Raw genomic sequence first — 24,098 nt, forward strand, 5'->3', positions numbered from 1 at the left:
TCTGAAATCCTTACACATAATAGAGAAAATAATTTCCAAATAGTGCTTTCAAGGAATTTTACAATTTACCGGATGTGCTTGATGTGCTCCTGACATGTTAGCTTTAAGGACTCAAGGACCACAAAATTCACTGGAGAGTCTCCAAGTCGGTAAGCCTGTTGAACATTAGCATCTTTAGCTATGCATTTGTTGCTGACCCCTAAGTCTATGCTTCATAGAAATATAGCACAGCATTATGGTGACACAAAGGATAATGCAAAGCTGAATTGCAACTGAAGTGAATATTTGCTACAGTCATGCAATCGATGATGACAAGAACTTTCAGCAACATAATATAATAATATACCCAAACAAGAGTTACTATTATTAAAACAATATATATATATATATATATATATATATATATATATATATATATATATATATATATAGTTATATATATATATATATATATATATATATATAACTAACTAGAGTGTGGAATAGGTTAATTTTACTTATCTTCCAGATTGATGTTTTACTCTGGGGTCACCCAGAGTGACCCCAGAGTAAAACATCAATCTGGAAGATAAGTAAAATTATAAAATTATATATATATATATATGTAAGAGTAAGTTAAGAAACAAGCACCTGAAGAAATATTCTGACAAATAGTACACAGCCAAACCAGGATAAACGAAGTTCGAAATTATTAATCTTTGAATTAATCTTCGTTTCAATATTTGTTTCATATGTCAAAACTGCAATATGTCAAATATTTTTGGCAGAATACAGTTTTTTTAATTTGCTCAAATTCTCAAGCTGCTTTCAGATTCCTGAAATGTAGAATTATGCACGTAGCACTCAGAGTCAAATAACATGCCCTCATTAATAGTACCAGAATCACGGTAATTTTTTTGCAGACTATTAAACATTCTAATCTGAGATTCTTTTGAATAGTTAATGATTATCGGCTATGATAACTGACCGCTTGCGTATAACAGGTATGTCCACGAGTCAGTCTTTATCTGCTACAGTAATTATAGTGTTGATCACATATCATAGATAATAGTAAGCAGATGATAACTCCATATTTACGGACACGCCTAGGTATTAAAAATCGCTTATCATGTACGCCTATCAATGACAAAGACTTAATATAGAAACAGTAGGCAAGCAGTTGATGTTCAATACAACTGTTGTATAACTACAGCCATACCTCGACATACGAGTGCCCCAACATACAAAAAATTTAAAAAATACGAGCAAAATTTCGAGCAAGTTTTAGATTTGAGACAAATTTGAGATACGAGCATACGAGAAGGTTCTCGATAACTGGTTAAGTACGCGAAAGGACGTTTTTAAGAACAACATCACTCCATCTTTCTTGTCGGATCTGTTTGGAAAATGTTTTAAAAAGGTCAGCTAAAAGTGATAGTGAAAGAGAAACATAAGCCGTCAAGGTGGAAAAATGAAAAAATGAAAACAAATACAAAATTAAAATTATGTTTATTGCAAAATTAAAATTTTTTTTAACGTGTGTGATTAGTTAGCTAACTTCACTCAAGTTAAATTTAAAGTTTAAATTATGCTACATAACATCACAAAAGTGTGACGTACTGAATGCGTTGCTGTGAAGTCTTTCTCACACCGCCTTTAGTCACTATGTCTGTCTCGAAAGCCAGAACTCCATACAGTGCTGTGCATAATAACGTTACATTTTACTGCAGATCATAACCACTAGATAGCTATTTATTACTTTGTGAGTGTAGATGGTGACTTGGAACAATTGAAAACACATTTTTCCATTGTAATATTCTGTTCTTAGGTGTTTTTTTCAGATGGGAACGGTTTAATTTGTATCTAGTATTCTATATAGGAAATATTGCTTTGAGATACAAGAGAATTGACATACAACCTCAGTGCCGGAACTCAATTAGCTCATATGTCGAGGTATTACTCTAATACTAACAACTTCCTGTCATACAATATAATTTTGCGTCAGATTTGCAATATGGGCAAGTCAACAGCCAGCCGGTTCACGAGCTAAAGTAGACAATTGCTGTAATGAGCTACAGAGTAACATTATATAGTAAAAAATCTAGTGGCTAGAATGATATACTAACAAACGACATAGTTACAGTAAATCGTCCACTCCCATTCATGCAGGAGATGACAATTGTGAAATTAACATTCTTCAGTTGTCGCGAAGTGCGACATAATTGTGAATAAAACAATGTTGATAGTTTTAATTTAAGTTAATGCTAAAAATAGGCTATTTTCACATATTATATTCATTGTTAGAGCACCATACGCTGCACAAGGTTAGATGCTGCAATACTGGCTATGATAGCATCATACGCTGCACAAGGTTAGTTGCTGCAATACTGGCCATGTAAGCATCATACGCTACACAAGGTTAGATGCAGCAATACTGGCTATGTAAGCAGCATACGCTGCACAAGGTTAGATGCTGCAATACTGACTATGATAGCATCATACGCTGCACAAGGTTAGATGCTGCAATACTGGCTATGATAGCATCATATGCTGCACAAGGTTAGATGCTGCAATACTGACTATGATAGCATCATACGCTACACAAGGTTAGATGTAGCAATACTGGCTATGTAAGCATCATACGCTACACAAGGTTAGATGCAGCAATACTGGCTATGTAAGCAGCATACGCTACACAAGGTTAGATGCTGCAATACTGGCCATGTAAGCTAACCACATTGTTTTTGTATATGCTTAAATTTACCTTGACTATGAAGCGACATCGTTCAAACAGATAGTTCCATTTTCTAATCGTCTTCTGCTCATCATCTAGCTGAGCGAACTCACTGGCCTAATAAAATACCATTTATTTTGAGTCTTTGCAACATTCATACTAACAACAAACGCTTGCATTAATTCAAAAGCTTTACAATATAGTGACAGGGAGCATATTAACAATCTCAAAAAATTGCATGACAGTCAGTAGTGCAGACACATGACAATCAGTAGTGCAGGTACATGACAATCAGTAGTGCAGATACATGACAAGCAGTAGTGCAGGTACATGACAAGTAGTAGTGAAGGTACATGACAAGCAGCAGTGCAGGTACATGACAAGGGGTAGTGCAGGGACATGACAATCAGTAGTGCAGGTACATGACAAGCAGTAGTGCAGATACATGACAAGCAGTAGTGCAGGTACATGATAAATAGTAGTGCAGGTACATGACAAGCAGTAGTGCAGGTACATGACAAATAGTAGTGCAGGTAAATGACAAGCAGTAGTGCAGGTACATGACAAGTAGTAGTGAAGGTACATGACAAGCAGCAGTGCAGGTACATGACAAGCAGTAGTGCAGGTACATGACAATCAGTAGTGCAGGTACATGACAAATAGTAGTACAGGTAAATGACAAGCAGTAGTGCAGGTACATGACAAGTAGTAGTGAAGGTACATGACAAGCAGCAGTGCAGGTACATGACAAGGGGTAGTGCAGGTACATGACAATCAGTAGTGCAGGTACATGACAAGCAGTAGTGCAGGTACATGACAAGCAGTAGTGCAGGTACATGACAAGCAGTAGTGCAAGTACATGACAAAAACTAATTATTGTCAATATTGTTGGATGGGTGACTGTCGTTATCATTGGGAAGGTGACTATCAACTCAGCTAACACAACTTGAAGTGATTGTCAACACATTACTGCTACATAGTTTCATTTAGTCGATCTTGGTTTATGATAGCCTCATATCAGTTACAAATACAAATTCCACTACAAAAATATATATGGTTGCAATATTATTACATCTAGTTGTGAGACAATGTAGTGTCAAAAACCACAAATCTACGGTGTGCCGCTGTCTATCAATATGGGCAAGATCATACTCAATTACAATGGCTTAAAAATTAGCATAATTAAATATAGCTTAAAATCGTGTTTTGTTTTTGCCAAACTTATTCAAATACTACAAAAATAGCATATGCAAAATCTCATACATGTATATTAGAAATATCTAGAAATATGAAAAAAACCGATTATTTAAAACGCTTTGCTATATATATTTCTCAAAGTATACTGTACTATCTGGTAAAGTATACCAGTACTACTGTACTGCACTATATATATATATATATATATATATATATATATATATATATATAAACTGCACAATCTTTGACTAAAATTTCTCGTGACTAAAATTTCTCATGCAATTTTTATATATTGAACTCGCAGAGTTTAGAGTTATCTTTTTAACCTAATTTCTACGAAACGACATTTTATATAATATATGTAAACAAAAGATATATACCGTATATATATAAATATATATAGTTTCATTCCTGGAATATTTGGATCAGACCTCGTACACACGTACCGTACTTTTCGGACTATTAATCGCACCCTTATATAAGCCGCATTTGCTTTATTTAAAAAAAACGATAATAAAACAATACATACGCCGCACCTTTGTATAAGCCGCAGAACTCAGGATGGTGATTTTCAATACGGCAGCAACTTTGCTAGTTAAAATGGAACAGTGCCGTTAGGCACTGTTCCGTATTAATCGACGCTTTTTAACCCAGTGCCGAACAGAACAGTACCGTTAGGCATTTTTTCGTTTTTTCTTTCACCGCTAGAGGCGCACTAACCGGAGATTCCGGTTGATGCGCCCTAACAGTGAAAGAAAAAACCACAAAATAGCCACACCCTTATATAAGCTGCATGGTTCAAAACATCAGAAAAAAGTAGCGGCTAACAGTCCAAAAAGTATGGTATATGTATACAGTGGACCCCATCATACGACATTAATCCATTCCGGTGTTGGCATCGTAAGGCGAAAATGTGGTATATAGGGACATAGAAACAACTAAATCATAGTAATTAAATTGTAATTATCTAATGCAAACACCCCCTGGTAAAAAAACATCAAAACTTTATATACACACTGTATATATTAAAAATTAGTAACAAAATAGTATGTTAACCTTAGTAACTATAATAGATACCTACTGCAGTAACTTTGGTGTATTTAGTGTATTCAGTGGTTATGATCTGCAATAACATGTAACATTACAATGTACTATGTGCAGTACTAATTGTAGGGAGTTCTTACCTTCGAGACAGACGTATAACATAAACTTTGAATTTAACTTGCATTTTAATGAATTTAGCTTACTAAACACACATTTCAAGCAATTTTAATAGGTTTAACTTTATTACTGTCTAAAATTTTATCACCTATCCTTTCCGGTTTTGTTTTCCCTATAACTTATAACACTGAACTGAGAGAGAGCGAGCATCGTATCTCTTTCAGGCATTGTAGGAGGGATTCTGGCAAATATCGGTATATTCATTATTCCGACATATTCAGCGCATTGACTGCCAAATTTGAACATCGAGAGAAATATTTGTTGATGTTTTACGGCAAAAAAATGTCGTATGGCGGGGACGAAAAAACATTGTGTGTGACATGGTAAGACGAAAAAGGCGAATAACAATAACATCGTAACCCGGGGGTGCACTGAATATATATGCTAATGCGAAGTATCGTGTTAGCAGCAACAATCGACAGCAGCAGTTTTATGCATCATAAGGATAGACAAGAAAAGACAAATCTAAAATAGGCTTTATCGTGTTAAAATGTGAGAATGTGCCAAGAAAATACTAATGTCACATTTTCCATAAACTTCATAATAAGATTTAGTTTTTTTGCACTAGAACTATCCTCAATGCAGAGATATCACTCAATTGCTAGAAATGCTTGAGGGAGCAAAGAAGCAAAGTAAAGAATTTTACCTTACATTGCAACATCTTCGCTGCCTCCTCAGCGACTAGCTTACAGTTAGCCAGAGTGCCCGTATGATCGGATATTTCGACCTTGAGACTAAAGAAAATGTCACCATCATGCAGATCGAGTATGTCTGAGCTCATGCAGTCATAGTTAGTGCAACGACCGCTGACCAAAGATGATAGCATTTTACCACATTCACAACTACAAATAATAAAGCAATACAAAACAGTGCAGTACAACAGCAATACAAAAATAAACAATTCCAGTAAAACAAAGATCCCAAAATACTGAACAGCAGGTTGTCAAATATCACCTGTTAGGTGACTTACTTTTGACGATTTGCTGCCTAATTAGATTGATTAGTTGGATGAGAATATACTATAGGAGTAAAGCTAGCTGTTAATTGTAGTTGCCTTGTCAAACTTAAACCATAGTGGAAACATTTAATTAATGTAAAGGTTTTATTTTCATGTCTATCCATTTGCACCGCCTGCCATTGCTAAGTGGAACAATGTCAGTCCAACCTGAACCATTTAATGCACCAAACATTCCTTAGAAATGATCGACATGTTCAGCTATGTGCTCATATGATAAGGAGAGAAATGCAGGATACAAGATGGAAAATGGTAAAGGGAGTCAAATATTTAGATATGGCTAAAACAAATATAATATGCGAAAAACCATCCCAGACACTGCAGAGTGAGAGAATTTTGCTACATGTTATGACTCACCATTTTGCAGACAGTACGGTATCCAGAGAACCATCAACATCAAATGAGCTTAGGAAGCCATAGATTATACCATATTCAAAGCCATCTGGAGCTATATCTTCACAGGCCTTTACAAACTCATACACATTGTACTCTTTCCTTACAGTAGACACTGGAATACATTAACCCACGACAATATTAATACGCAAGCATAACATCATTATGATACAATTGTGTACCGAATTTAAAATATATGTATAGAAAGGTGACTATACAAGTGACAGCCTCGAATTTCTTCATCCCAGTAATGCATACAAAGCCTCTAAAAATGGTCTTAGTTTAGAAGGTGAAGATGACTCCAGCAATGGAAATATCTCAAAGGTTTATTGATGAGTAGAGCCTTAAATCTATCTAACTAAATATAAGTAACACAGAGGAATGAGTAAACGATATACACCATAAATCCTCGTGTATAAGCCTCGCCTGTGAACTTAAATTTTGTTTAAAGGTTTGGGTTGCGACTTATACAAGCAGTCTAAAAATGATACCTGTAACCTTCTCACTACGTTTGAAATTAAGGTACTGTCACGTGTCATTACATATAATGAAAAAATATAAATACAGTCAAACATGGATAACTCGAACTTCAAGGGACCGAGCAAAAGTGTTCGAATTATCAGAGCATTCAAGTTATCAGAGCACTGTCACAAGTCCATATATTTACTTATTTATTAGTAGATACATGTACATATACAAACTATAATATAAATCAAAAGCACAAATGGCTTGTTTCAAATTAAATGCTTCTAATGTAAAGTTTAAAACGTTTTCATGAAAAAGTATAGAGATTTTTCTATCACTTGAGATTGGTTTGTTGTTTGAGGTGATGTTATTGCCAGGACGTTTTTCAGATTGACATTGGCAAAACTTGATCGTTGTTGAAATGCTCAAAAGAAAAGACTTTTTTTTTCTTTTGGGGTTTTACCCACGATCAATTTTGCCGTTTTTTCTTGAAGTTTATGCAGATTACCTTACTTTACCTGGGATTCGTTAAGAGCAACACTCCGAGGCAGTTCAATTAGAAGTTTTACGAGGTTTTACGATACATTCTATATCACTCACGCTTTTTTAATAGATACTTATTGAATGTACACAAGTATTCTGTGTTTAGGTCAAACGATGAATAGCTTTTTGTAGCTCAGACAACGTATACGTTTAATTACAACATTTTTTAAGACGTTTTAAACATTCAACATTCCGACGTTGATTCGACACGGAATCAACGTCGGAAAACTATTCATCACGGGCTAGCCGGGTCACGCACTCAAGGATTTTCGCCACGCACATACAAAACAACATGCGATTTTTGTTTTGTATGTGCGTGGCGAAAATCCTTGCGCGCGTGACCCGGCCAGCCCGTGCTATTCATCGTATCGCAGTATAAATCAAATTTCACCAAACTTTTAGAAAAGTCATTGACAAAAATATTTTGCCGATGGTGGTAATAACGACGCTTATGAATTACGAAAAGATGAAGTTTACCTCTATGGCTTTGAATAAAGCGATTTTCTAAAGCGATAACAACCGTTTCGGTACCGTTGGGCAAAAAAACAGTTTGAATTAACAGTGTTGAGTTCGAGTTATTTATAGCAATTTATCATTACGTGGGAACGGACCAAAGGAAATGTTCGAATTAACCATGTGTTCGAGCTATCCGTGGACGAGTTATCCATGTTTGACTGTATATAGAATAATTATACAAAATGTTGATAAATTTAAATAAGATTGTTTATAATAATAATTATTAATAAAATTTGAAATAACTGTAGAAATGTGCAAATGCTAAAAATAGTTTCTTGAACAATCAGACGCTAGGAAATATCAAGTTCTTGTGCTAATGTAATGAGGTCATTAGTCATGATCACTGACATGCCCGTCTCCAGCACTAGATCCCAGCAGCAGCAGCATATCGGTTAGTACTTTCTAAAGCTGCGTCAATAACTTTAAATGTACAACAGAATGTGTTCACTGATTTGGTCTTTGTTTACTGTAGAATAATTTGCTAAAAGTGCAATACACCTCCCCCCTCCCTCCCCTGCCAAAGTCTGATACCTCAGCATCACCAACTCATGATCGGTTGCCACCTCGTCAGCCAACGCGTGCCAGTGGCAACAGACAGAGACAGTAGACAAGTACAGCTTATACATGCTGTATTCCTGTAACTCAAAAAACAATTTTCAAAGTTTGGGGTGCGGCCTATATATAGTGGCGGCTTATACATGAGGATTTACGGATTTATTGCAATTAATGAACTAGTTTCTATAACAATCAACAAAAGTTGATACATACAACCTACATGTAGATACATACAATCAATGCTCTGCAGTGCCATAGGCTTCTCTGTATCATCGACTGGCCAGGAAACTGTCTGAGCAAATCGGTAGAGTGCCGCGCCATCCTTAGTGTCTGTAATTTACAATTGCACAAGGTTTGAGTGTTTGTGTCACTAATCTTCTAAAACCTTGAATCGTATGCAAAGATTCAAATCTTTTTTGGTAAAATATAAGCTGAAGATCGCAACCATTTGCAAGATCAATGAAAAAGGATTTGCTGAAAAGTTTTACACAACGGTATGGAAGAGTAGTCAATTCATTTGATTATTGTTTTGACACGTGATGTTCTCACATGAATTAAAAGGCCAATAAAAGGCTCAATATAAAACTTCTCGTAGCACTAGTTTATGACAAACACTTGGGGTTTTACCGAAGAGCCTTTACCAAATATAGATGCCCGCTACTTTACAGTTTTGTTTCGGCTTGGTCTAATCGTTTAGTCGTAATCTGATCATGTGACCCATACTTCCTGCCAAACAGCATGAATAATTTCTGCAACATTTTTTGACTATCACATGTGACCAACAGGCTCGTCCTGTTTATCAGAGGATGATATGTACTCCTTCGAGCTAAGGTTAAAAAATTAAACGAATTTTTACGGTAGGTTTTGAGATATCAATGCTCAAAATGACAGCATTACAATGATGACGAAACAGACACGTAAGGACGATAAACATGGTTTTATTGAATGCATGAAGTATATTTGTGAAATTATTTGACGAATGAGGTTGCATTAAAGTGTAAACAGAAGCCATCGTGTTCAAGTATGTCCCATTTGAGCCATTTTGGAAAGAGATTCTAATCTACGGCAGTTTCATGATGGCAACAATTAACTGTTCGTTTTTGAGCTTTTAAGAGCTTATAATCACATTACCACATATTTTGCACCTACCACACAGCAAAGTAAGACATGGTGAATCTTTTGATACCAAATAACTGTAATGTGAATTTTGTTGCAAGTAAACCTTTAATATATATTAATGATCTTGTGTTATCTACTAATCATTTAAAACCTATACTATATGCTGACGACACAAATTTATTTTTTGAGTCTAACAATTTGAATAATAACATTAATATAGTCAATAACAAACTTAAACAAATTGAACAATGATGTATTACAAATAAATTAGCTGTAAACATGGACAAAACAATGTACATTGTAATGAGAAATCATCAAAAGAAAATTGAATTAATTAGAAAAATCTGTAAAATTTTTTGATTCGGAGTTGAAAGAGACATCTTCAATCGAATTCTTAGGAATTCATTTAGATAGTCACCTGATATGGGACACACACATCAGTAAACTAAATAAGCAGATAGGATCTATGTCAGGTCTGATTAGTAGATGTTCTAAATTTTTACCCAGAAGTATTATGAAACTAATATACAATGCGTTTATTAACTCAAAAGTTAGTTACTGTCTTGAGTCCTGAGAAAATGTTTCATTTTGTTATTTAAAAAAAATACTAATATCACAAAAACGTCTAATGTGCATAACATTTAATAAACCACCACTAACTTCATCTCGGTCCCTGTTTTTCCCCGTCTGTGCAGCCTGTTGACAAGCTTTATCCGTATAAAAGTCACTTGATAGCTCATTCAAAATTTTATTCAAGTGATGACGAAACCAAAAAGGATTCACACTATAACACCAGACTTTTTGAAACCAATCTACCTTTACCATTATTTTATACTGCTTCAGGTCAAAAAACAATCGGGTACATAGTACCATCATAATGGAACAGTCTTCCAATAGACTTACGCAAAACCTCTGCATTTACTAGTTTTAGAGTTAATATGAAAAGCCATTTGTTAAACCTATATTCCTAGAAAGAAGACCTGCTATTTAAGTTTGCCAATTCCTGTGGGCCCAGCGCCTTGACTAGCTGCAGTACTACTGTGCATGTGGGCATCATCACGCCTTAACAAGTAAAAAATAAGCTTCATTAATTTGTTTAACCTAATCCATATTATAACTATATCTTTATTTTGCTTAATGTTATATTTCTACTAATTGATGAAATAAAACACGCACACACTTACATCTTACGTAGTAGATGTGAATATCACTTAATTCAATTGCAACAATAAGTTTTGCAGCACATGAAAACGAAAAAATTATTAACAAAATACTAATTAACAGACATTCCACTGTTTTCTTTGCCTATTGCACCCAGTTGCAGTGCTCAATTTCTGTCCAAGAGAATGTTGACAAACTCTCGTCTCTTTCCGTGTTTACCATTTGAATATCCATATATTTCAAAAATACTTACACGAACAAGCAACTTTGGTATGCAACGAATAAATTAAGCTCACCTGGGTTTATTATAAAAACTGATTTACTAGATGCTGAGGCGACAACAGCCTTCTTATACTGGTCGTAACAGACCTTCAGATCCACAGCAGAGACAACTACAGAAAACGTACATGCAGCTAATAAACTCAACACAACTACCTTTATTTGCTTTTAGGCAGCTATTCAAAGCATATCTTGGACATATAAATACATGTACACCACCTTCAGAGGATCTGTAATAAATTCCTAAGACTATTACAAGTGACACATTTAACACGGTGCTACAGAAAGACTTATAGTTGAAATATGATCACCATGTGAATGTGGAAGGTTATAAACTACCGAAACGTAATATGTAATATGCCAGATGCATACCCAGATGATCATGTTTTCCGGAAAACTTACATAAAACAATCGACAGTAGCGATCCTCTATGGTTTCTAAAACAATGACAATGCGTATCTTGCCTATAGAATTTTAGATATGAACTTGAAAAAAGCATGAGTGAAACTGATTAGTTGATACTAAACATTAAAATGGCAAATGTTAGACTACCTACCGTAAGTGAGATAGCATAGCCTGATCTATGTATATAAATTTCTAACTTTGTGTGTGTATCCATCGGTATGTTCGGCTATAGCTATTAAAATATAAAATAAAGAATCCGTATTGCAGAAGATTTGTTCTCAAAACCTCCTGTTTGCCAGACGACGCACCAAGTGACTAAACCATTGAGTTATGTGAGATTGATAGTTTCACTAGGCGTTAAGAGTGAATATCTGGGTGAAAATACCTCTATGTGTTACGCAACGTGATTAAAGCTTGCTCCAACAGCTCTTATTAGTAAGTAGCCTACTCAAATTAACAAATGGCAATGTGCTAGGCTAATGGCAAGTGGTAGGCAAATACATTACCTGCCACTGTATTTAATACTCGTGCAACATCGGCCATTCCGCTAGCATATATATATATATTTGACAAAGTTTATCTGTTTTCAATATTAGTGAAAGTCAACCAGGATTACAATACCTGATTTTTAGATGCCCTCATTTCAGATGCCTTCATTTCAGAAGCCAGACCACGTCTTGCTAATCTCAACATTTGGCAACACTGACCTGTTTACAATACCTCTGAGTGTTTACCTGCTTATGATCTCATAAATAGCCTACCTGTTCCGCATGTGTGATACTTATAGCCTAACTGTTTGCAAATTTTGGTAAAGCTTGAATGGTTTCAAAACATACAAAACTAACCAGTTTCGTTGGTCAGCCAGTGCTCTGAAAACTCTATCATTTCATTGCTCCAACTACAAACCAAAATGTGATATTATTACAATATCTCTAGAAGACATACATTAACTACACATCACACTGCAGCCTTAAAATGTCCTTCAATGACAAATCGATCACTACCTTGAAGAAAATGCATACAAAAATGTAGTTCACTAATTTGTGAGGATAGGTTGCACAGCATGTAGTACATAATTGTATGAATTGCAAGTAAAACACCAGACAAAAATGTGTCATGTCAGGAAGTTTGAAAACAGCTTTCCAGACAATTTGATGAACATATGGCTATCAAAAAATTAGGCAAAATCTTGTATATAACCAAATTTATTATTAACTTTTACCCGAATGTTTGGCTAGCTAGCTATCCTACACCAATTGCAGAAGAATGTGACTATCAACGAAAAGCTGGCCACTACAATAATTGTTAAAAAGATAATTTCACACAAATTGACCAGCGCTCAGTTTTCCTAACGATGAAGTAGAGACTATGATCTGATATTTATTGTGGTTTAAACTAGTAGACATATAAATGCGCTTATCACATACAGTATGAGATAGAAGAGCTGAACCTGCTGATCAAAGAGCTTGACTTCTCGTAAATGCATTTTTCGTCCGGACACCTTTGCAGTAACTGATCTGGCAGCACCTACCTACAGCCAAGTCACAAAAGGTAGCATCAAGATTGAACGTAGCCAAATAAGTGATCACAACTGTCATCTGTTTACTACCAACGAATATTCACCAATGCAAATGCATGTCTAATGTCTACTCACACCAGCTAAATGCATCATTTCCCTAGCCAACAAGTTGCCGATGTGTTGGCTGGAAATGAGCATGTTGATCTACGGCGGTAAAAATAAAAGCAATGCAATTGGCCGAAATAGCTTTTTAGTATGGTCTCCATTCAGTTTTGTTCATTTTCCGATGCATGCAAATTGTGTCCAAGATCGACTTTTGAATGATGAAGATGATTCGGCTTTACAAAAATAGCTAGTTATACATCAACAAAGATATTCTCATTTGCGATATATATGAAAGGCCCTACTATAAATTGGAACTGCTTATGACGAACTTGAGATATTTTTTTTGGTGATTAAATATCTTAGAGCGTTTTTTCCTTCTATAGTTTAATTTATGTCATGAACTTGAAGTATTTTTGTACTTAGTTATTTTCATCTTCAACACCGAGCAAATTTTCTGTTTTCAATTTAGCAATGCAAATAGCTGCACAAACACTATTGCTATCATAAATTACTGAAAATTCATGTCATATTACATATATCCTGGCAATACTTCAATACCAGCACTAGAAAATCCAGTCAACTTAAAACTTTGTCAACTTAATCATCAACAAGACACACCGCTGAATAGCACACCAGAGCAAAGTATTTCGATATGTGTCGTCAATACATTTCATCGGTGTATGTAGCCAGGCTTATAATTTCTGTTATCTCTGCCAAAACCAAAAAAAATTATAGATTTTCAAGCTGGTGATCATGCAACCTGTCGATCATTGCTGATCAACATATCACTTTAAATACAGAAAATTTGCTCAAACCATCAAAGCATCTTCACCTGCTTACAGAAAACAAGATGTTGGCTTTGATAAATTGGCCTTTCTACTGCTTACGAAAACTGGTCTCTGTAATAATGTATCTATATGACAGACTTCCATTGCAAGTAAAAAGTGTAGAATATTAAACAACCAGGCAGACAAAAATACTTTTATTTTCCAAGTAATTTAATAACTTTGTAAAGCATACTGTAGAATTGGCAATCTACTATATAAACAGCAATCGTTGTCTGTCTATCTGTGTATCCACCTTATAGAGTACCGTACTTTTCGGACTATTAGCCGCTACTAGGTATATAGGGCGCATTAACGGGAATCTCCGGTTAGTACACGCCTCTATTATACATAGCCAATCATCGTTTGCTGTTTTCACACAAAAGTGACGTAATAATTGCAACTCTATGGCTTTCTTTTAGCGTCATGACACGCGATGCTTTTTTGTCCTCGACGTATTAGGGCTATTTTGTTTTCAGCAAAAAAATATCGACAATAGACTCTCTCGATATTAGAATTTGGCGATTAAATTTTATTAACTCTATGAAACACAATGTCGTTTTTGTGAACCTCTATTTCTGGCTTTTTTTAAGGTTCAATTGCTAAATCGCTGTTAAGGTCACTACTTTTCACGCGGACAATCGTATTATCTAGAGTAGGAATAGAATCTAGATTCTCTCACCTCCGATCAGACAAAGACACTACAATATTTTATTTTTACATAACATATCGTCGTACCAGTATCGTCATATTCAGAGTTTTGATGGATAGCTGTTGGTGGAACTGTAACTTTTTATACACACACTTCTATGCAAGAATTGTTATTATTAATTCAACATATTCACGAATTTTATTTTGTTTTCTCAGTTCGTACTAATTGTATCATTACCGAATCATCTCATATTGTAATCGTAGCAAAACAGACTCAATTTAGCTATTACTTGCTAAATATTTCACTGTTACATCTAAACCTTTTTATAGTCGTTTTATTTTTAAAATTTATTTGACCTGCACGAAACATTTTTCTCATGGTATGAAGTTTAAAAGTTGTTTGACAAAGCAAGTTTGAAAACCTTTACAGTTGTTTTAGGTAGAATGGCAAATGTTGTTATATATTAAATACAAATCAATTTTTTGTTCAGTTTTTTTTATTACCCGGGCAACGCTGGGTTGTACAACTAGATGTATTAGCTTACACATCCTTCCTTTTAAACCTAACCAATTAGTTTTTTGTAATTAATTTCACATTTTACAACAAACATTTGTAAGATTACTGTAAGATTTATCGTGTAAAATTGCAAGTGTCAGTTATTCTCCACTCTCTTATATTTACATACATTTACATACTTTGAGAAATATATATATATATAAATTTAAATTCTCTTATTACATTTATAAACTTCTTATGACTTTTGAAGTTTATAATATAAGTTTTTTAAAGTTTGTTTCATCGTTATTATTTCAACTTGCATTCTTTTAAACATAAATTGAGTATCGTGTTTGAAGTTAAAATATTATTCATTTTCCTATCACTGTTATTATTACTTGATTAGTTTCCAATCTTTATTATCAATATTATTCTTTTATTCAACCATTTTTGGCAAACATTGTTCTAATAAAATTTCAACTACAAAATACTATGATATTCTGTCATATTTTTTAGTATCGTCGTATTCAAAGAATTGATGGATAGTTTCTGGTGGGACAGTAACCTTTTTATACCCACACACTTCTATGCAAGAATTGCTATTATTAATTCAACATATTCACGAATTTTATTTTGTTTTCTCAGTTTGTATTAATTGTATCATTACCGTATCATCTTTTATGGTAATTGTTGCAAAGCCGACTTAATTTAGCTATTACTTGCTAATTATTTGAAATTTACATCTAATCCCTTTTACAATTGTTTTATTTTTTTTAATTTATTAGACTGGCAGAAAACCTTTTACTCATGATATGAAGTTTGAAAGTTGTGGTTGTTTGACAAAGTTTGATAAACTTCGCAGTTTTTTTTTTATTTTCTCTTAAATTATTTTAACTACACAAAACACTTTTCTCATGATAGGTTACCTATCATGTTTTCTCATGTTACCTATGTAGTTTGAATGTTAGAATGGCAAATGTTGTTATATATGTTAAATACAAGTAGATTTTCTATGCAAAGACTTTTTTATTACCCAGGTACAAGTACAGCTTATGGTGTAAAATGTTGAAAAAATACTTTACCGAAGTTGTTTTTTCGCCTTGAAGCGGATTAAAATTTACATTATTTTATTTTAATGGGAAAAATTCTTTCGGATCTCGAACTTCTGGAACTGATTATGTTCGAGAGCTGAGGTTCCACTATACGTTATCAAAAGATATAGGTCGCTGAAAGTTATGAAATTTTAAATTTACATTGGTTTGAAAACCTTTACAGTTGTTTTATTTATTTTTAAATCAGTTGTCCTGCACAAAACCTTTTTCACATGATATGAAGTTTGAAAGTTGTGGTTGTTTGAAAAAGTTTGAAAACCTTTAATTGTTTTATTTTCTCTCTTAATTTTTCCAACTACACAAAACACTTTTTTCATGATATGTAGTTTGAAAGCTAGAATGGCAAATGTTGTTATATGTTAAATACAAATCAATTTTGTGTGCAAAAACTTTTTTCACTACTCGGGCAACGCCGGTTAGCCCAGCTATGCTTTGGGCCGTGGCATCACTCAGGGATGTGCGGGAGACTTTTTTCGCCCCGAGTACAGCGAGAGTCGCCAGGCGTGGCTTTCCGGATGAATGAGTTGGCGAGTGCGAGGCAATTGATTGCAAAGCGATTGAGTGCTAGGCGATTGATTGCGAGTGCGAGGCAATTGGTTGCGAGTGCAAGGTGATTGATTGCAAAGCGAGTGAGAGGTGATTGCAAGGCGAGTGCGAGGCGATTGATTGCGAGGAGAGTGCAAGGCGATTGATTGCGAGGAGAGTGCAAGGCGATTGATTGAGAAGCGCGCAGGCCGATTGATTGCAAGGCGATTGATTGCGAGTGCAAACCGATCGATTGCGAGGCGAGTGCAAGAACGCGATTGTCAACTGCTCGGCGAGTAAAGACTGGTCAGCCGAGGCGGGGGCTCAGTGGCAGAAGTGCGCGATCGTCAACTGCAAATATAGACAGGTATAAACGGATGCATGAATCTAGATACATGAATCTAGAATATTTACTAGATTTTACACGCATCTAGCTGTAAGACACATTGCAGATTTCCATTGTTTTCCCCAACATTGACACGTAAATGTGCATACATACTCTGATCAGGACAACAATTTCAGTAGACTGCATATTTGGAGTTGTTTTACAGTATGAAAGACAACTCTCAATAAACCTTATGCTGCACGTGAATCTGCTCCTGTAGGCGGGTAATGCAGCTAGTGTATGTATAATGATGTAATACAGCTAGTCTTTACTATAATAAGAGGTGAAAGGTTGGGAAAAAAAGACTACATCATATGGGATTTGAACTAATGACAATTGGATTTGCAGTTCAGCACCATACCACCTGTACCAATCGAAGGCATTCTGACTATTTTGATCTATTGAACAGATAGTTATTATCTCTGTGTCGATCTCTCAAAGCCCACTGGACTGCCAGGGTACCAGTACAATGGTCGTGCTGCTTTATAAAGATATTAGAAGAGATGAGAGAGCACCCATGACGTTTGAAAGCAATGCAAGAACACAAACTGGCATCTTTAACAGTGTCAATGAAGAGCAACAGACAAAATTAAATACTTGGAATATTAGAGTGTCAGAACAGAGCTAACAACTTACTGAACGAACAGCAGCAATAAAGCTGACAAGATCATTAGATAAGTTCTTGATATTGCCAACGATTTCTGAGAGCTTGTAAAAAGGCCCAGGAGTTTGTAGTGGCATATGAGCCAGTCGTACATAATCATCCAATCGGGATCCATTATAAGGAGTGACTGAACCATGAGCTTCATTCAGTACCACCTGAAAAGCACTGCAAACAAACTTAATTTGGTAGTCACACTATAAAGTGAGTTGTATATTCCACTTTAGCTCCAACAAGTTAATACACTATAGACTTTTAATTCATATTGCTGCACTGCTGTAAAATAGTCAGGTCAATTTACAGAAGGGATAAATGAATACACGACACTGCCTCATTTGAGACTATCTTGACCCTTCCAAGCCTAAAAAATTTATCACACATTTTTATTAGCTTTGAGTAAACTACGATAAAATTTAAAGCTATCTATGGTTGCAGTTAGCACTGTTTTTTATGCCTTAAGAGCGAAGCTATGCTGTCATCAGATAGCCTGACTCCAACGCTATTTCAAGCTATTGTTACAGTAATCTATTATTATAATATTACAGAATAATCATGAACCAAAATAATAAGCAAATTGAGTGATCCCCGACAACAAATCTCAAAAAATTAAAGCAAACCACCATCCAGTTTAGTAAAACTATTGTCACAAAACAAGTGTTAGTCTAACGTTATCTCAATCAGTTACGCAGATGGAGAGATAGAGTGGTACCTCGGTGTCCATGGCCTGTACTTATCATCTGAACCTTGCTTCTCTCTAACGTTGCACCCAGTAACTTGCACTGCAGACAGTAAATTACAGAATACAGGCATCACATCATCATTAAGCACATTAAATATAGAATATACTTTAATTTTGTGGGACAAGTTTATGAACATCGCTTGGCCATTATTCTAAAGAGGGCACTTCAGGTGCTGCTTAAAGATACACATTATCGATAATACATTATTACATTATCCCTGTAATTATTGGGATTATGATAATATCGATAATTACACAAAAGTTTAGTAGGTTCTATCTGAAAGTATCGGTATTTTTGTATCCTTTATGATTGTTTTTGATGCTTGAGGTGATTTGACTGCCATAATGTTTCAAGATTAAAATCAACAAAACTTGATCGCAGTTAAAATGCTCAGAAGAAAAATAGGTGCTGAAATGACATCACTAGTTGCGCGGCTGCATGTCTCTCTCATTATTGATATCGGCTAGTGCGTTAAAGTTACAGCATAACGGGTCTCTATTCTGTCAGTGTCTTTGTTGAAGTGCAACTATAGATGTAATAATCTTACTTTCGCTTGAATCTGGGCCTTTTAACCAAAATCAAGTTTTGTCAATTTTAATTCTGAAACATCCTGGCAATCAGATCACCTCAAAAATCGAAAACAACCGCAAATGATAGAAAAATACCGATATTTTTCTATTACCGTAGCATCTACAAAAATGTTGTGTAAGTTCATCTTTAAAAGGTTTTTGCGACTTTTAAAGGTTTTGTTGAGCCATATTCAGGTCATTTGACACATTCGTGTTTTCTTGTAATTTGCTAAAGTATACATGCACATTTGGTCTCAACCAGTCATTCGATGACGCATACTATATAGTATGCGTAACTATAGTATCGCAACTATATAGTTGCGATTTATTGTTTACAAAATGCTAGTACAAGTTCCTACGTACTTCAACTACTTGCGATCTATTTCCGAAGTAATAACAGCGTAGAATATTTTAGTGGTACATTTTAGTGCAGATACTGATGATGCTCGGTAGAAATAGTGTGAGAATTGACCTTGAATGACAAGTTTCACCCACATATCGCTAGAATATTTTATTTTTTACAAGTTTTTAAACTCATTGAAAGAGTGATACAAAGTCGGTTCAATAAATAAAAACACTATTGACGTTATTTAGACTACGCAATAGTGTTTGGAGCAACATCCAACTACAGTCTTGGCTATCTCTGAAGTAAAGACAACTCCTAGCAATCACACTGCTTCCTGTGGTTACAAGACCAATATAGCCGGCCTCCCAGAAAGTCGGATATTGGAAAAGCAGAGGGGTTCAATAACACTTTTAATGCTGAAGGAGTTAAAATACACAGCTGAATGTCCTACGTGTATGAGAGCAAATATATGAGCAGAATAAAAGTCTCCACATGGATAGAACGCTTCAACACAGATTATTAGAAACGATCAGAGCAGATACAGATTGAGGTGAGGATGGTCTTTCATCTCCCTCGACAATGATTTAGCTGTATTTAATAGGACGACTGAGAAATGCAGCTATTAATTTTTGCATGGTTGTTCTATATATGTAAGGTTTGAACACCGTCAATTCATTGGTTAGCAGCCCTAAACAATAACACTAACTTCTTTTTACATGTCATCAAATGACAGGCCGAAACCGTAGAATTTTTATCAATTGTCAAAAATGTGCGCGCATTTTAATCAAACCCAAGAAAACTGAGGTTTCAAATGACATGAAAGTCGGTAGCTCTACTTGAACTCTGCAATATGGTATTCCCGGATTTTGTTCCCCTGGACATGGCTCAACAGGACTTTTAAAAATGGTTGTCCTGTGCAACAAACTTTTTTTAACATTTTCATGAACATCTAGCTTCTGTGTTATATTTTCACTCACATTGGTTGAAATCAACAGTGTGCGAAAGTGAGACATTTGTGATAATAAATTAGTGCATACCGACATCTCCAATAGAGAAGCTACCAGAAATGTTGTGAACAGAATCAGGCTTTCCCCAGAGAGAGACATTTATGTAGTTGAATGGAGAATCTCGGAGTGTAAAACTGAGAACACTGCGAGCTCGCCCATCACCTAGAAAGACAAATGCTGTAGAAGAATTGGTGATGTTTTTTAACTTGACATATCGATATGTATGAATCCTATAAACAAAAATGAGCTTATATGTACATTTAATGAGACACAATGCAATGTGGGCTATGCAATGGTTTATAAGAGTTATAGCTTCATCTATTTATTTAAAATAAATGCAATATGTTAGATCTGCAAAATCTGCAAGAAAAGGAAGCCATTTGCACCTCATAGCCAACTCACCGCCCTCTTTTGGAGGAAAAACCTTCATGTCATCCTTTGACAGCACAAACCCTACGAGCGGCTACAAAAAAAACACCAACAACGCTCAAAATATATGAAGATGGTTACAAAATGGAAGGTTCGCGTTTGTTCATATCGTTTCAAATATGATGAAGCCAACAAAAAAATCTTTTTGAGATTCAACTGTAGGTAGAGAGCTCTCAATGCAGAACTTTTTTTTACCAGCATGTCACAATGGCTTTGTTGAAAGAGAAACTAACACAATTGTACTTTGCAGCATAGTCCATGCCACTAATGGCATGCAATTGGTATAACTAGTGGGTTAACAAGCACAGCATTGCAATATGCTCGGCTGTATTCAAAATCACAGGATCTCCCACAAAAACATATGTATGCTATACATGAGTCTGATTCTGTATTTGTCGATACATATTTCCAGTTTAGCTCATTTTTTGCATAGTAGAAGGATGTAAAGCAAAACCTCAACATGGGAAGTTAATCTATTTCGCTATTTTGTTTTATATATTAAAATGGCATCAAGTTGAAGCAAATATTTTTAGACATGTACAAATACATTGTAATTCATTTAATTCATTGCACAACTCAGAAGCCTAATGCTAAATATTTATATAGTTACACGAAGTTTTTAAACAAATACATTTTACAAAATGAAGAAAAAAACTAAATGTAAAAAACTAAATTATGTGCAAGAAGCTCAATAAATAAAACAAATAATAAATAGAAACATTTGTTTATTGTTACTTCCCTTCTATGTGAAATACGGGCAAACTGTGGAACAGCCTTGGCAAAACAAGAGCCACACAAAGTGTAAGAAAAACTAGTGATAGAGCTACAGAATTAATCTAGCTTTGATTATATAAATTTTAAATTGACATAACATATTTATTGTTTGTTTCACAGTGGAAATTCATATCACTTTATCTTCAATTACTACGTTCTTTTTTTTAAGCACTGTCATTTTTTTCTCATGATAACTTCATGCGTTATACAGCTTCTGAGGTGTTTTATACAATTGTTCTGGAGATAATTGCTCATTTTTTCTACTATTTGTTATATTTCTAAAAAAACATTGCCATCTTCCTTTTTAACACTGCTATCACTTACACTAGGCTCCTTGGGATCCATCATTTTTAAACTAATAAAAGCAGGCATGAACCGCTGTTTAATATCATTAAAGTGCAGTAGAAGCGAGCTATGTGAGGGATAACTGCTTCCAATCTCCAATATTTCAATTTAAAAAACTACAATGATTTGAGAAACTTTAGATGTTGTATGTAAGAAATTATTTGCCCATATTTTACTCCATATGTCGAAAGATTTGGATGTAGGATTTGACTGAATGCAAAATATGTAAGCTGCAATTACGAAATTTCTATACAGCGATAGTATAGCAACACCTAGTGGCACCAGTGCCGAAGCACTACATTAGGCCTACAAGCAGATCATGTTTCTACAGGGCGCTATAGTAGAGCGATGGCTGTGGGACGACAAGATCAAGCAAGACCTATGCGAATGCCCAAGTGTGACACACTGGTAGCAGAGGCCGTTTTCATAGCACAAAGATGGCGCATCACACAGGTGTGTCACTTTCAAACCGTAACACTGAATTACAACAGAATGAGAGGGACATGGCTGTTTCCATGATGGCACTGCAGCGCCATATGGTGGCGTGTCATTACACTATAGCTGTATGGAAACATAGTAATTGTCAATCACACATTACAGCTAAAACTATGATTAGTCTCAGTATATTAACTTACGGATGTTTGAATTCCAAGACTAAGTGTGTCAATAGTGTTTCCTGATGTATGCTGAACATTGGAACTCCGCTTGGCCTTTTTCAGAAGGTGATGCTTCATGTGGGCAAGTTCTCTATCAATTTCAGGCATGAGTTGGTTCTGCCACTCTTCTCCATTCGGCTTGGTGGAGAACTGAGTGATATTGGGTTGAGTAGCTGATATATTTTCACTTCCTGATGCGTATCCAGGGTTAAACCTTGAGATGTTAGAAAAGCCTTGCTCATATATTCTTGGTGTATCATTATGCTGCAGGTGTGAAGGGGGCATAAAAGTATCTAAGTCCATATGTGATGAAGAGTTATTGTTGTTGCAATCCGATATTCCTTCATTAAGGTTTTGAGTTTCCAGAAGAGGACGTTGTATCTGCGATGAATTTCTCGTTCGCTTAAAAAACTTGCTAAACATCTCAGATATATTTTGTCCCAGATGATATGCTCCTCGTAACAATGTTTGCATCTACCATAGAAAACAAATATCCTATTGGGACATTATTATGAATGACTACATAAATTTTATCGCTTCAAAAGGTATGAGGTGTATGTGAGTTGATTACCTGTCACTATATTCTTATCGAAAAATAGGTGATTGTAATTGTGATTTAGCTATCTTTCTATAATATTGAATGTAAGAGTAGCCATTTCGGCGATGTAAAAGTAAAAATGAAATCACAAAATTAAACCAAGATATACATGTACCAACATGGTTGTCGGTATTCTTTAAGCCGGTACGACCACTCTTTTAACAGCGCATGTAAATATAATATATAACATTAACAAGAGCAATAAGCGAGTAAATGTTATATTAGTAAAATCATATGTCAATGAACAGCAAATATGGAGCTGTCTTAAAATATATAAATAGTCATCTCCTGAGTATTAATTGTTATTGTCATTATTGTCAATGTTTCACCTTAGATTATGTGATGCATTAAACGGTAAAAAGGTAGCAACCACGCAACTTGTTCAATGCGAATGATAAAAACATATCCTAAGCCTAAAATGAAGCCCCACAGAGTAAAAAAAAAGAACACCATGAAAGGATAAAATATGCTGCCTAACAGCAAAGGCCAACTGGAGAACATCATACATAATGCAAGCAAGACGGAGCTGATGTAGTTGTATGAACCATATAGAAAACTAGGAAACATATCTGCAAGTTTAACCCTCTTGCTACCGAAATCATTGTCTGGCATTTCAAAACCACGAAATACTTTTGGCATAAGTTCAATTCAGCAAAAAACAGCGTGCAAAAAGAAATCAAGTTAAACTTACCATTTTCTATTTTAGTCTTGAAGCATTGAAAGTCAGTAAAAACCTGTGACAGACGTTATTAAACACTTCAAAAGTTAGTTTTT

The 24,098-nt window shown here is 35.0% G+C and overlaps 1 protein-coding gene across 1 annotated transcript; it reads right to left on the bottom strand.

Annotated features, from left to right (window-relative positions):
* Positions 1 to 44: 44 nt before the first annotated feature.
* On the bottom strand, positions 45 to 23,149 carry LOC137387880 (meiosis-specific with OB domain-containing protein-like). Its single transcript, XM_068074392.1, has 13 exons — positions 22,706 to 23,149; positions 20,925 to 20,985; positions 20,553 to 20,684; positions 18,570 to 18,639; positions 17,836 to 18,028; positions 13,010 to 13,113; positions 12,428 to 12,480; positions 11,195 to 11,290; positions 8,853 to 8,948; positions 6,504 to 6,654; positions 5,778 to 5,973; positions 2,744 to 2,830; positions 45 to 155 (listed from the first exon to the last, which is right to left on the bottom strand). Exons 1-13 carry the CDS (start codon positions 23,147 to 23,149, stop codon positions 66 to 68), a joined length of 1,773 nt encoding a protein of 590 aa, XP_067930493.1. The 3' UTR covers positions 45 to 65.
* Between the last annotated feature and the right edge of the window lie 949 nt (positions 23,150 to 24,098).

The sequence above is a fragment of the Watersipora subatra genome, chromosome 2 (assembly GCF_963576615.1).
Source record: "Watersipora subatra chromosome 2, tzWatSuba1.1, whole genome shotgun sequence".
NCBI lineage: Eukaryota > Metazoa > Bryozoa > Gymnolaemata > Cheilostomatida > Watersiporidae > Watersipora > Watersipora subatra.

Coding starts and splice junctions, on each gene's coding strand:
- LOC137387880 (XM_068074392.1), bottom strand. CDS start 23,149: ATGTTTAGCAAGTTTTTTAAGCGAACGAGAAATTCATCGCAGATACAA. Junction 13,114..17,835: donor TTATTGCTGCTGTTCGTTCA/GTAAGTTGTTAG, acceptor ACTTGGCTGTAG/GTAGGTGCTGCCAGATCAGT. Junction 12,481..13,009: donor CAGCTCTTCTATCTCATACT/GTATGTGATAAG, acceptor TTTGGTTTGTAG/TTGGAGCAATGAAATGATAG.